We start from the raw sequence: 13389 nt of genomic DNA, 5'->3' as shown, positions 1-13389 counted from the left end.
CCAGGAAGATCAGGAATTGGAGGTCAGGGGCTGGAGAAATGGAGCAACAGTTAAGAGGGCTGCCTACTCTTCCAGCACATCAGAGTTGCCTAGACCCTCTGGAATTGCGGTTCCAAAAAATCCACTGCCCTCTTCTGACCTCTGTGGGCAGTGCGCACACATGGTACAGAGACACTCAGGGAGACACAAAAACTCACATACATAAAATAAAAATATATCTGAAAAAAGAAAAGAGGTTTGGCAGTCATCCAGGGCTGCTACATGAGACTGCTGCTCAAGAAAACACGGCTGGGCATGGAGCTCAGCTGGTGCCTGCCAATCATGCATGGGTCGCCGGGTCCAGCCTTTAGCACTGCATGAAGCGAGTATAGTGGCACACTCCTATAACCCCAGCACTCAGGATGTAGCTGCAGGAGGATTGGAAATTCAAGGTTGTCCTTTGTCCGTAACAAGTCTGAGGTCACATATGAGACCCTATCTATCTAAATAAATGAACTAACATAGAACTGGGGTTCAAATTTTAGCAGAAAAATCAGGGTATCAAGATTTTAAATAGGAAGGTGATACAGCAGTGTATTTCTTTCTCGTGAAAAGAAAAAGGGGGGCAGTTTATAGCACACAAAACAGCTCTGATGCCTTTAACCCTGGGAGGCAGAAGCAGGACAACAATGTCTCAGAGTTTGGGGCTAGCCTAGTCTACAGAGCCAGTTCCAGGCCAGCCAGGGCTACAAAGAGAAACCTCACAAATCAAACAAAAAGCCCTTTTTACCTTCTTTCTGATATTCCTAACCCTAACCGTATAAAAGTTAAAGATTCTGAGAGGAAAGCTTCTCAATCCCTGTTCCCAATGCAAGACCCAACAGGTGATAAGACTCCCCTGGGAAAACCCACACTGGGTATGGGGAGGACAGTCAGATGTTTGGGTCTAGCCAGCTGTCACTAGGCTCAAGGGCAAATCTCCTATTTGGTATAAGCCACTATCAGTTTTACTGAGGAGCAATGCCTGTTGTGTATCTGTTAATGTATCAAAATGTAGAGCATGATGTCACAGTTTGAATATGCTTAGCTCAGAGAATGGCACTATTTGGAGGTGTGGCCTTGTTGGAGTAAGTGTGTCACTGTGGGTGTGGGCTTTAAGACCCTCATCTTAGCTGCCTGGATGTCAGTCTTCTGCTAGAAGCCTTTAGAGGAAGATGTAGAATTCTCAGCTCCTGCCACCATGCCTGCATGGATGGTATAGTGCTCCCATCTTGATGATAATAAATTGAACCTCTGAACCTGTAAGCCAGCCCCAGTTAAATGTTGTCCTTATAAGAGCTGCCTTGGTCATGGTGTCTGTTCACAGCAGTAAACCCTAACGGAGACACATGGCTTTAATATATCACTCTGTGTTTCTAAATAAAGATTGCCTTGCGTTTTCTCTGAGCTTTTCGAGGGAACATGCCAAGCACCACAGTTTAACAGCATATACACAGGTATTAGTGATATATCATCTGTGTAGTTCAGCTTTCACGTTTTGTTTTGTTTTTTTAAGGTGGCACTACAGGACATCTTGCAAACCCGTGAGCTGTACTAACCGGTAAGAGCATCCTAGCTAGGCTTGCTGACTGTAAATTTGTTAGTGTGATTTGTCTCACAAGATGGCTCCAACCTTTTCCAGGAAAGAAAGTTGGAAAACATAAGCAAATTATAAGGGTCTGAACAAGTTCTATCAAGTATGCTAAAGGTTGAGCTTCAGTCCACTGGTGTCAAACTTCTGCTTAAGTCAGTGGAGTTACTGGTCTACGCTCAGGGCTGGTTCACAGGATCAAAGTTTGCTTTATCTAACTTTACATAGTGGTCACAAGTACCAGACTGCTGTAACTGACCTTCTGGGTATCAGAGATGATGCTAATGCGAGCAGAGAGATCAACAGAGAGAACAGTTCCCCTTGTGCCCTCCATGGTTAAGTCAGTCCCAGGACTAGTCACAGCTTGGGGAGGGAGGCATGGTGCATACCTTTAGTCCCAGCATTGAGGGGGCAGAGGCAGGTGATCTCTATGAGTTTGAGGACAGCCTGGTCTACAGAGCAAATTCCAGGACAAACAATGCTACACAGAAAAGCCATGTCTCAAATAGCAATGAGTGAATGAATGAATGTATATACTCTTGTCCAGAGAGGCCATGGAGACCCCACCGATGAGCTCTAAGCTTACAAAGAAGAGGGTCCATACAGAAGATTATGTCCCTCTATGATTTAAGTCAAGCCATGATCAAGTAAGGCTTCTGAGGCAGACATTTCTCGAGCCATTGGAGCCCTGAGGACGAGATCCTTACATGGCCTTTGAAGTAAAAACATAAAGTGACGAAGTCTGGCCACCTATGTGGTTTTTAACACCCAAAGAGGAAAAGCACAGGCGTGGAGGATGACTGGCATGTCTCTAACAGTTTAAGGCTCCTGTTTCCTGGGCATTAGGCTTAAATCCATGTGAGATGTTATTTAGGCAGCTAGCTATTCCTCTCTAATGACTTTCTTCTTGGTAAGAAAAATGCTATTCAGAGACAGAGGTCTGCTACTGTTTGCAAATGATGGTGAATTTTCTTCAGTCTCCTTCTGTAGAAGCTACAGGGAAGGGGCCTCACACTGTGGCACTAGCCACTCTAACAGTTACAGAAGTGCATGAAACCAGATCCTGAATTCATCACTTAGACTGCTGGCAGCACACAGGATTTCCTGGGAGCAATCACCCAGCCGGGCTACATTGTAGTAGCCTCTAGCATTTTCTTCTCTATCCCTGGATACCTCCATCTTTGTGGTACCTACCACAATATTGCCATAGTACCCTGGACCTGCTCCAGGAGCCACATCATGAGAGTGCTCTTTCTCTTATACCCCGTAGACTCCACGATGAGGCAGCTAGAGGTCATCACCCGCCTACTAACAGCAGGGAGGGAGAAATGAAGGAGGGCTAGAGGACTATAGGTGGGCAGGCCCTGAGATGCTGGCTTCTTGTTCCCAGAAAGCCTCCAAGAGAAACAGCAGGGAGGTTTGGAGGCTGGTGTCCTAACAGGACCAGTAGAGTAGGGGCAAGGGGAGACCAAAGAGCCCTATAGAAACCCCGAGCCACTGTTCCTTTAACAAGCCTGAACCTCAGGTTTCTCACAGCCTGAATCTCTGCAGTGTGCTCTTCTGTCTTACAAAGTTGTTCAGTTCTTTGTGTCCCCTACACTCAGCAACCCCCTAGATACCACCTACCATCCCCTTCCTTACACCTCCCTCTACATGACCATTTCAGGGGCTGGTCTTGACCTACTCCGATAAATAAATACCTCAGAGCGTCTTTAGTCTTTTTCAGGGGTAATTCATTCTTAGAAAGTGTGTCTGAAGACAGCTACAGTGTACGCATATACATAGAATTAAATACATCTTTAAAAAAATTACAAACTACAAAAGATAAAAACACCAAACTTACAATATTTCACAAAATCTTTTTGGAAATCTTTTCTGGTATTGACAAAAGCACGCCCTCTTTCTGTTCCAACGACAAACACGTCCGTCTCATACACAGCAATGCAGGCCACCTCAGCCTTGGACTTGGCCAGCTCTTTACACTGAAATAAAAACAGCCAATATTACACTACAGATAGCTATTTAAAAGCACAGTTTCTTTCTAGTTGAATCTAAAATCCTAACACTTAAAACTGTCTTAGTATACAATAAGGAATCAAGTGCCATTCATATCTTTAAATTAGATTTTGCACTAGGTTCTAAAAGGGGGGGAGGAGAGTTGAAGCAAACAAAAACAAAGCAACAAAAAAGAATTTTAAGGAAGAATGAAAGCAGGAACACCCTCCCACGCCCCTTCATTGTGTGTTCAAACTCAGATTTGCAGACAAGCACTTTGTGAGGTCTTAGGTAGGGCAGGGTCCCAAGGGCACCTTGCCTCAGCTGCCAAGAAGAGCAGGCGGGGATGGGTGCTGCGCTGGGAAGGACAGACCCTGCAGCTATAGCGCGGTGTGCAGTGGGACAGGAAGGGGCTGGAGGAATCAGTGCCTCCGTCCTGAGAGCAGAGCTGAAGCCCACTCAGAAGGCAATTCCACTCCTGAGCTTTTTTGCTTCTTTGGAGTTTTCTCGGTATATTGAGACAGGGTCTCATAGCCCAAGGTATGCTGGGACACAAGATCCTCCTGCCTCAGTTTCCAAAATGCTGGGATCCTACTTTATGAAAGGCACTCCGATGGCATGAGACTGGGGATGTGTGGGGTACAGAGTACAGCGCTGTAGCCATGCCTAGCTTGAGTCCCAGCACAACCACGTTCTATAAAACTTGGTAGTAAAGTGTGACTCAAAAGCTCAAATCTTGGGGCCAGGAGGATGCAGCTCAGTTGGAAGAGTGTTTGCCTACTGTAATCCTAACCTTCTGGAGGGAGACAAAGGATCAAAAAGTGCAAGGTCAAAAAAAAAAAAAAAAAAAACTAAAAAAAGGCCCCAGGGAAATGCGCAGCAGTGGAGTGCTGGCCTAGCACAGCAGACAGAGACGGCTCAATCCCAGCAGTTAAAGGAGGAGCAGTAATTAATGCATTTAGTTAATGCTTCACAGAAACTACAGCAGGCCACGGCAGAGCCAGAGTCTCTCTCTCACCATGGACTCCAGGGCAGACATGAGGAACGTCACCACCATCCTGCTCTCCGAAGACTCCTCGTCTTCAGCAGGCAGCGCAGACATCGCTACTTGGGCCATGATTCCTGCACAAGGAAAACACAGGGAGGTGAATGTAGGAGAGCCACCATGGCCGATGCTCTATGCATCCCGGCCCACGTCATTTACAGCTTCACAGCTGCCCAAACTCCTTTCCTTTAAGACACGTGCCTAACTCTCTGTGGCGTGTCATTTCCGTAAAATTAGCTCAGCATCACACCCCAACTAAAACCCAGATGGCACCCAGACCCAGTGACACGTTCCCCAGGGAGAGCAGCCACACTTCGTGATCCAATTCACAGGCAAGCAACAAACTTCTGTCCCTCCCCTGGGTGCACCCACAGAAAGAGCAGGTGGCATTCCCCAGACTGTGCCAAGCTGATTCTCTCTAAGGGAACAGGCTGTAGGGCCCTAGGTGGCACCTAGGACACCTCTGTAACACAGCACATTACTCTCTTCAGACATAGGTTTTGGTACTGTGGCATCAACAAGAAGGCTCACAGGAGTTACAAACAACAAAAACATTTAACGGCCAGGAAAGATGTCAAGAGGATTAGAACTCCAGAAACTGCTGCACCACTGCTATTCATTAAACAAAAAAAGCAAGAGAATTATATATCACTATCCACGGCATCTGTGGCAGTCTAACGGTGGCTGGACTTAGCAAACTGTGAGCTACGCACTTAAGGAACATCACCATCTTTACAAGCAGGACACTGGGCTGGCAGTGTGGCTGTTGCTTCCCTGGCAATACTGAAGGCCTGGGATCCAGTCCCCCTCCCCCGTACTTGTGCACACCCATGGCCCAAAGACTGAGAGGATGGAAGTTCAGTAGTATCCTTGGACATTGGTAAATTAAATGCCTGTCTAGGCTAATGACTCGGTCTTCAAATAAACAAGAGAAGGAGATTCACCTGTGGTGGTCTGAATGCAAATGGCCCCCACTGGTTCTTATATTTGAATGCTTGGTCCCCAGTAGACGGACTGATTGAGGAGGAGGTGTGGCCTTGCTAGAGGAGGAGTCATTGGGGGGTAGGCTTTGAGATTTCAAAAGCCCAAGCCATTCTCAATTAGCTCATGCCTGTGGACCAAGTGCAAATTCCCAGCTTCAGCTGCAGCACCCAGCCTGCCTGCCAGCAGGCTAGCATGCTCCCTACCATGACGATCTCTGACTGAACCTCTTAAACCGTGAGCCCAAATTAAATGCTTTCCTCTCGAAGTTGCCTTGGTGCTTTGCAAGGTACTGTAGAGAAGTAACTACGACATCATCATTCATGCTATAACCCAGATGAACCCTGGGAGTATTGCAAAGAAAAGAAGCAACACAAAAGGGCAAACACCATGCGACTCTAGTCCCACGGGCCTGGAGGACTCAAATCCAGAGACAACAGAAGAGCGGGGACGCAGGAGCAGAGGGGAGAGGCTGACGAAAGGAGTAAGACTCAGGTACCTTTTAGTACCATCAGCAGGCAGAGGCAGGCACATCTCTGTGAGTTCAAGCCCAGCCTGGTCTACAGAGTGAGTTCCAGGACAGCCAGAGCTACACAGAGAACCCCTGTCTGAAACAAACCCCAAAACAAAACACCTTCGGGGGGCGCACAATGTGAATAGTTAATGTCAGAGAACCCAACCCTTGGAGAACAGATGAAGCTGAAATTTTTATGATGCTATTTTGCCAAAGTTAATTTAGAAGCAAAAACAAAAAGACACAACACAGACACTCCATTGGCAGGTGACAGGGAGATACAAGGAGACAGTCTGAGGTAAAGCCTAAACCGAATACGGTACAAAAATTGATTTTCTATAAAAAGTATGTAAATGATATGCCTGTTAACATTATTCCTTTCAACTTAAATAGATTCTATTTTAAACAATGTTTTTCATAGCATGAACTTAGGAAGGCTGACTGAAATACTGTGCCCTACAAACCTCCCTGTGTGAGATGCACAGCAAACAGCTCAGTGTCCCTCTGCAGGGACCCAGGACTCCAGAGCACTTGCAGAGCTGTGAGCTCACAGGAGACTCCTTCCCTCACTCCTACAGGAGACTGGGTCCCGAGGGTCAGGGCTGGCATCCGACCGAGTCTACCTCGACCTCAGGAACCAAGTTATACTAGACTCTGGTATCACCAGGTACCCACTTATGCCCACTTAGGAGGAAGGCTTCGCACTGAAAACCACCACGGCATCCACAGTCCCCACCACCACCACATTTACAAACACAAACTGTGTGTGATGCAAGGCCCCCTCACGACTGGAGCCCGAGAAGGAGACAGAGGCACAAGCCAACAAACTGATAGCACACGGGAAGGCCTGTGCTGTATTCTTTTCTCTTGGATAAACCTGCGAAAGTGTGGAATACAGGAAGAGGTAAAATGACCTGACAACAAGTTTTCCATAATCACAGACATTCACCTGCAATATCTTGTCAGTATTTCTGAAAGCTTTCTTTTTTTTCTTTTTTTTTCTTACAACTTTATTTTAAAAAGAGATACATGTACAGATTTTTAAAAGCATTTTGGCATAACACTATATGAATATATTTTTGTCAGTACTTGATTCTTTTAGAAGTTTGATAGTATGCATTGAAATCTTACTAGTTACCATAAGCATAAAGTATATGTAGAACAGAACGTAACATGGAAACAGTCAAAGTTTTCTTGGTGTGTATAGATTAAACATAATGATTTTTGAATACCAAAAATTGCCACAAGGCTATATTCTTAGTTATTGAATTATTAATGATTTAAGGTCTAGGTGTACCACAGTCTGAGAGGGTGCTATACACTTTTTTCTAAGAAGGACTTTCACTTTTTGGCCTTTCATTTTTTTTGAGCTTCATATGGCCTGTGTTGTTTCTGGGGTGTTCAGAGCTTTCTGGGGCTAGTATCCAATTATCCTGAAAGCTCTTTCTTTTCTTTTAAACGGCCAGCCCCTACTTCAACATTTTAAACTACTCAGAACTGAAACAAACAGTTTGGGCATCTTCACAGCTGATCTCTAATCACTTATACAGAAATGTTTAGATGCACCAACTCCACCAGACTTACCCGAGTCTAGGAAAGCCAACCGGCCTTCTGGATATCTTTACTTTAGATCCTGCCCCCATCACACACATCACTGACGTCCAGCGTCTGCTGGGGGCTATGCTATTTGCATGCGCTGCCCATCCTCCCCACCCGTTTTTTCCTTTTAATTCTGGAGATGGTAATGTTACCACCAGCGTTATTTACTTCTGGTTTCTGTCTTTACATTTTGTTTCACTGTTTGTTTATTTAATGGAGGGGCAGGGATGTGAAAGTCAGAGGACAATTTGCAGAAATGTTTTCTCCTTCCACCCTGTGGATCCCAGAGATCTAATTCAAGTTGCCAGGCTTGGTGGTTAAGGGCCTTTACCTGCTGAGCCATTTTGCGGACTTAATTAATTCTGTTTTACTTATTTGTTTATAAGTAAGTGTTTTACCTGCATGTAAACATGTCTGTCGACCATGTGTGTGCCTAGTGTCTGTAGTAGCCAGAAGACAGTGTGCAATCCCCTGGAACTATACTTACAGACAGTTGTGAGCTGCCATGTGGGTGCTGGGAATTGAACCCAGGTCCTCTGCAAGAGCAGTCAGTGTTTGTAAACGCAGAGCCATCTCTCCAATCTGGTTTTGCTAACTAAAAATTCTTTCTGTGGGGGATTTCATTAAAACAGAGACTCAGTCTAATGGTTACTTCCGTTCTGCTCCGAAGAAGCCTTTTCTTCTCTTCTGGAGTCATCAATCCTTCCACTGAGGTCACTGAACAGCCACCTGCAGTGCCCTCTGAAGATAACCCCATGCTGACCTCTGCATACTTCTAAGGTCTTTTGTCTTTGCTTTGTGACTAGTGCAGATCTCAGTGTTTGCTTCTCAGCTATGGGCTAGTGTGTCTGCCTGTGGGAAACTCAGCTTCAGCCAGGGGTCACAGCACCTTTACCTGCACATGCAGGAGGCAGAAGCAGGCAGATCTGGGTCTGAAGCTAGCCCGGACTACATAGAGAGACCCCATCCCCCATCAGATTCAGGGTCACTGTACAGGGACATCACTTTGCCCCCTGGAGCTGTCTACCACCTTATCACTTGTCATTTTACCTCTGTGCTGAACTACATTTCTGCCAACTTGCCCTCCACTCACTGATCTCTTTGTCTCTTACCCCTCAAAATGTATTATTTGTTCAAACCTGAAATAATACTTGCTAGTCTCTGGTAATTAAAGATCTCCAGTCTTGGCAGATGGTTCTTGCTCATTTCTCCTCTATTTATTTATCTGATTTTTATCTTTATGTACTTACTACCTTAAATTTTTAAAGTTGTTTATAATTTGAAGCATGAATGAACCCGCTTTCTCCGGGAACCACTGCAGCCGGAGACTTTGCATGACCCACAATCAAGGCTCCTCCTTACCTGCTTGATCTCAGCTAAAGGTCTACCTGACCAAGTGTGGTGGTTTGAATACATATGGCCCCCACAGATTCACGTGTCTGAATGCTTGGCCCACGGGGAGTGGCACTATTAGGAGGTGTGGCCTTGCTGGAGGAAGAGTGTCACTGCATAGGCGGGCTCTGAGGTCACCTAGTGTGGAATGATCTCTTGGCTCTCTGTGGATGAAGATGTAGAACCCTCAGCGCCTCCTCCAGCATCATGGCTGCTTGCGTGCTGCCGTGCTTTATGCTTCCTGCCATGTTGATAATGGACTGAACTGTAAGCCAGACCCAATTACACATTTTCTTCTTAGAGTTGCTTCGATCATGGTGTCTCTTCATAGCAATTTAAAACCCACACTAAGACAGCAATGAATTTGGTATGTTCTGATTTCTGGACCTCTTACCTCAAAGCACTTCCAAAACAAGAACATGGTAGGCAACCCTCACATCTGTTACTGGAACTCTAATTCCCCTTGGGTGTTTGTTTTGTGCTGGAGATTGGCGTTGTGCACCAAGCTTCACCTCTTCCACACGTCTCTCCGCACCTCTCTACAGTAACAACTTAACTTCTGGTTTGGGGGTTTTGCTTGGTTTGGGGTTTTTTTAGATTTATTTTATGAGTATGTTCACCACATGCATTCCTGGTGTCTACAGAGGTCAGAAGAGGACGTCAGGTTCCGTTGAATTAGAGTTACAGATGATTGTGAGCCAGCGTTTGGGTAATGGGAATGTAACCTGGGTTCTCTCCATCCTTCTTAGTTAAAAGAACAAAAAGAAGCTCACTCTCTTGTGCCCTTGCCCCGCCCCATGTGTTTATGGCCTCTGCTTCTCTACTCCTTCTCTCTCTCTCTCCCCCTACTACCCTCTCAACCCTACTCCCCATGCCCTGAATAAGCTCTATTCTATACTAAAAAAGAGACTTTATAATTCCGGAGCATTCTCGGTGTTTTCATCTTCTTTGCAATATGCACCTCGCCTTCTCTTTTGTTTTCAGACAGGGTCTCCCTGTGTAGCCATGGCTGCCCTGCAACTCGCTCTGTAGACCAGGCTGGCCTCAAACTCAGAGACCCACCTGCCTCTGCTTCCTGAGTGCTGGGATAGAAGGTGTGCTCCACTACGGCTAGCTAGATTCATTATTTGATGTGAATGAGTGTTTTTGCCTGCATGTATGTCTGTATTATGTGCCAACAGAAAAGGGCATCAGGTCCCCTGGAACTGGAATTATAGACATTTTGTTAGCTGAAATGTGGATCTTCTAGAAGAACAAGTGTTCTTACCACTGAGCCTACTCTCTAGCTCAACTGTGTGTGTGTGTGTGTGTGTGTGTGTGTGTGTGTGTATGTGTGTATTTGTTGTCCAGATAACAGTATGAATTATTAGACCTTACATCATAAGGTTACAAATTCCCAACTCAAGTATAAAAGCAGTTTTATTACCTAATTTAATATCTCAAAATTGCATGGATTCCACATACAGTTAGGTTCAAGAACACAAAACACACACCTGCCTTTAATCCCAGCACTCAAGAGGCAGAGGCAGGCGGATCTCTGTGAGTTCAAGCCTGGTCTTGAATATAACTTTGGAACAGTGAATTCAAGGGTTACACAGAGAAAACTTGTCCTACAGACACACACACACACACACACACACACACCTGTATTATCCAAAGCATATCCAACAGCCTCAGGCATCAAGCTTGCCAATGCTTTTACTGTGACCCTACGGCAAAGACGACACGTCATTCAGGAGCCTAGCCTGGGCCAATTTCAGTGGCTGGCCATAACAGGGTCACCCAAAATAAGCTGTGATCAGCACCCCAGTCCACTGCAAACTGGACAGTTCTCACAAAGCAAAGCCACCAGCATTCTCATGAGAACGGGACAGAACAGCAGGGCAGGCTCAAAAGGACACATCCTCCTCATCATCATCACTGGGGACAGGGCCAAACCCTGCAGATCCTGGTTTGTTCCTGTTCACACACCCAGGACAAAGTTTCATTGTAAACTAAGCTCAGTGAGACAGACAGCAATTATCACAAGGCACTGTGATGCTGGCCAAATGGGATGCTCTCCATGTACCTTAGGACACTCACTCATTGTCATGGAAATGAAGACTGGCTTCTGGTGGGTAGCATTCCTGCTCTGACAAACTCACCACAGTGCACAAAATGTAGCCAATGTCTACCACCTCTGCCCTGGCTTTCAGGTTCTGTGGTCCCAATTTGCTGCAGAACCTGTGTAGTCCTTACTGGGTGACAGACACCTGGCCTGGCTACCACAGTCACGCACCAGGGCCCTGGGTATGTCCTCCACCTACAGCTCAGTGCCTTCTCCATCTGCACAGTGTGGCCATGACATTAGTGTTCTTTAGAGCCACAAACATGGTGTGGCTTTCCGCCTCCTCCTTCACAAATTCTATTGCCAGATCTGCTCTTACTGTAGTGAGACTTTCATTTTGAATCAGTTAAAAACTTTCACCTTTTTAAAGAAGATTTATTCATTTTATTTATATGAATACACTATAGCTGTCTTCAGACACACCACAAGAGGGCATCAGATCCAATTACAGATGTTTGTGAGCCACCATATGGTTGGGAATTGAACTCAGAACCTCTGGAAGAGCAATTAGTGCTCTTAACCATTGAGCCATCTTTTTCGGAGGCCCCTCGAAGCTTCTCGGGCACACCCTGGCAGCCGGGCAGTACTCTTGAGCTTTTCGGCCAATATTAAGGCACACAGAAGTGGTATGAACCCAAGTGGGACCAGGCTGGAGGCCAGGGCAGCTAAGCAAGCATTGGATACCCAGAGGGTCCCCGCCCAGCCTACTGAGCTCACATCCTGCCTCTCCAGGCCAAGCATCCTGGAAAGTGCCTAGTGCTTGTTCCTGGCTCTTCTCGTGCAGCAAACACAAATGACACAAGGCTGGGGCAGGAGTTAAGGAGGGACACCTGCTGCACGGTCCCACCCAGCCACACCTTCCTTCCCATTCCTCCAGCCTCCCTTTTCACATTACCAAGTGCTCTATGTTGTCTTTACTTCCCTGCTATAGTTAACTCTGCATTAAGAGTTTCGGTGCGCTGTTGCCGTCTCGGTGGCTACTGCCTAATAGATGAGGTGCTGTCTGTTCTCTGAAAACAGACACCAGGCATTCTCTCAAGGCTGCTTCTGTCTGTCCGAGATCAGTAGCAGGGATCAGGTTCCCCCGTGTCCTCAGAGCTCTGCTGCACCTCCAAACAAGCCACTTCTCAGTCCCGAGTCCTTTTTCCTGACTACAGTTTTGCTGCAACCTATTGATCCTTGGTGTTGAAGAGAGAATGCTTTTAGTGAACCACAGGGAGAGTGCTGTTACAGGATTCCACACACTGGCATCATCCCAAGGAAAACAGTGGAGAGCTGGCTCAAGGGTTAGCCCTGGGAGCGCTCAGACCCATGGCGGTGGTGCACGCGCTAACCCCAGCACTCAGGAAGCAGAGGCAGGCAGATCTCCGAGTTGGAGTCCAGCCTGACTTACAGAGTGAGTTTCAGAACAGCCAGGGCTGTCACTAAAACTCACAACAAAATTAAAAGGCTAAAAGAAACAACAAAAATCTTGCATAATTTCAACTACCACTTAATTATAAGGAAAAACTGAAATTGAACTCTTCAACTTTAAGAGACTTTTTAAAACTTATTATGTATACAGTGTTCTGCCTGCATACATGCCTGTACACCAGAAGAGGGCACCAGATCCCATTACAGATGGTTGTGAGCCACCATGTGGTTGCTGGGAATTAAACTCAGGACCTCTGGAAGAGCAGTCAGTGAGTACTCTTAACCGCTGAGCCAGCTCTCCAGCCCTTCAAGAGACTTTTAATTTTTATAAAAGGTATTTCAAAATGGCTTGTATTCAAGGTTAAAAATCCATCTTCTAAAGTGTCATTCTCTTTGTTCTAAAAGGACACCTATGATACAGATTCACAGTCAAGTCCCATAACATCGTAGCAAGTTCAGCCATGCCGCAGTGAGCCCAGCTCTCTGCTGTGAACCTCGGGCTGCCAAGCCTTCCTCCTAGTAATGTGGAGGGCGTGTGGTAGACACCAGTGTTGTGCCTACAATTACCAGCACTGACCCAAGGGCACCTGTTCGCCACAACCCCAAATGCCAATGAACGATTTAGTCACATACTTCCATTTGATCCATGTCCACTTAGTAATTATTTAAAATGTGGTTTTTGACTTTATATTTTTAGGTGTGTTTAAAGTAGTTTATTGATGCTGTTGGCTTAT

The 13389-nt window shown here is 46.0% G+C and overlaps 1 protein-coding gene across 8 annotated transcripts in view; it reads right to left on the bottom strand.

Moving 5' to 3' along the window:
• Positions 1 to 13389, bottom strand: part of GTF2I (general transcription factor IIi) — a 67326-nt gene that overhangs the window by 45308 nt on the left and 8629 nt on the right. For all 8 annotated transcript variants that reach the window (XM_080941272.1, XM_080941274.1, XM_080941273.1 and 5 more), the window contains exons 2-3: positions 4623 to 4726; positions 3453 to 3591 (exon numbers count right to left, since the gene is read on the bottom strand). In XM_080941272.1, coding sequence (XP_080797398.1) covers positions 3453 to 3591; positions 4623 to 4721 — 238 coding nt within the window. In that variant the 5' untranslated portion in view covers positions 4722 to 4726. The remainder of the gene's footprint in view (positions 1 to 3452; positions 3592 to 4622; positions 4727 to 13389) is intronic.

This window comes from Micromys minutus, assembly GCF_963924665.1.
Source record: "Micromys minutus genome assembly, chromosome: 29".
Lineage (NCBI taxonomy): Eukaryota > Metazoa > Chordata > Mammalia > Rodentia > Muridae > Micromys > Micromys minutus.
Note: the sequence above shows the minus strand (reverse complement) of the source record. Positions and strands in the feature narration are given on the sequence as shown.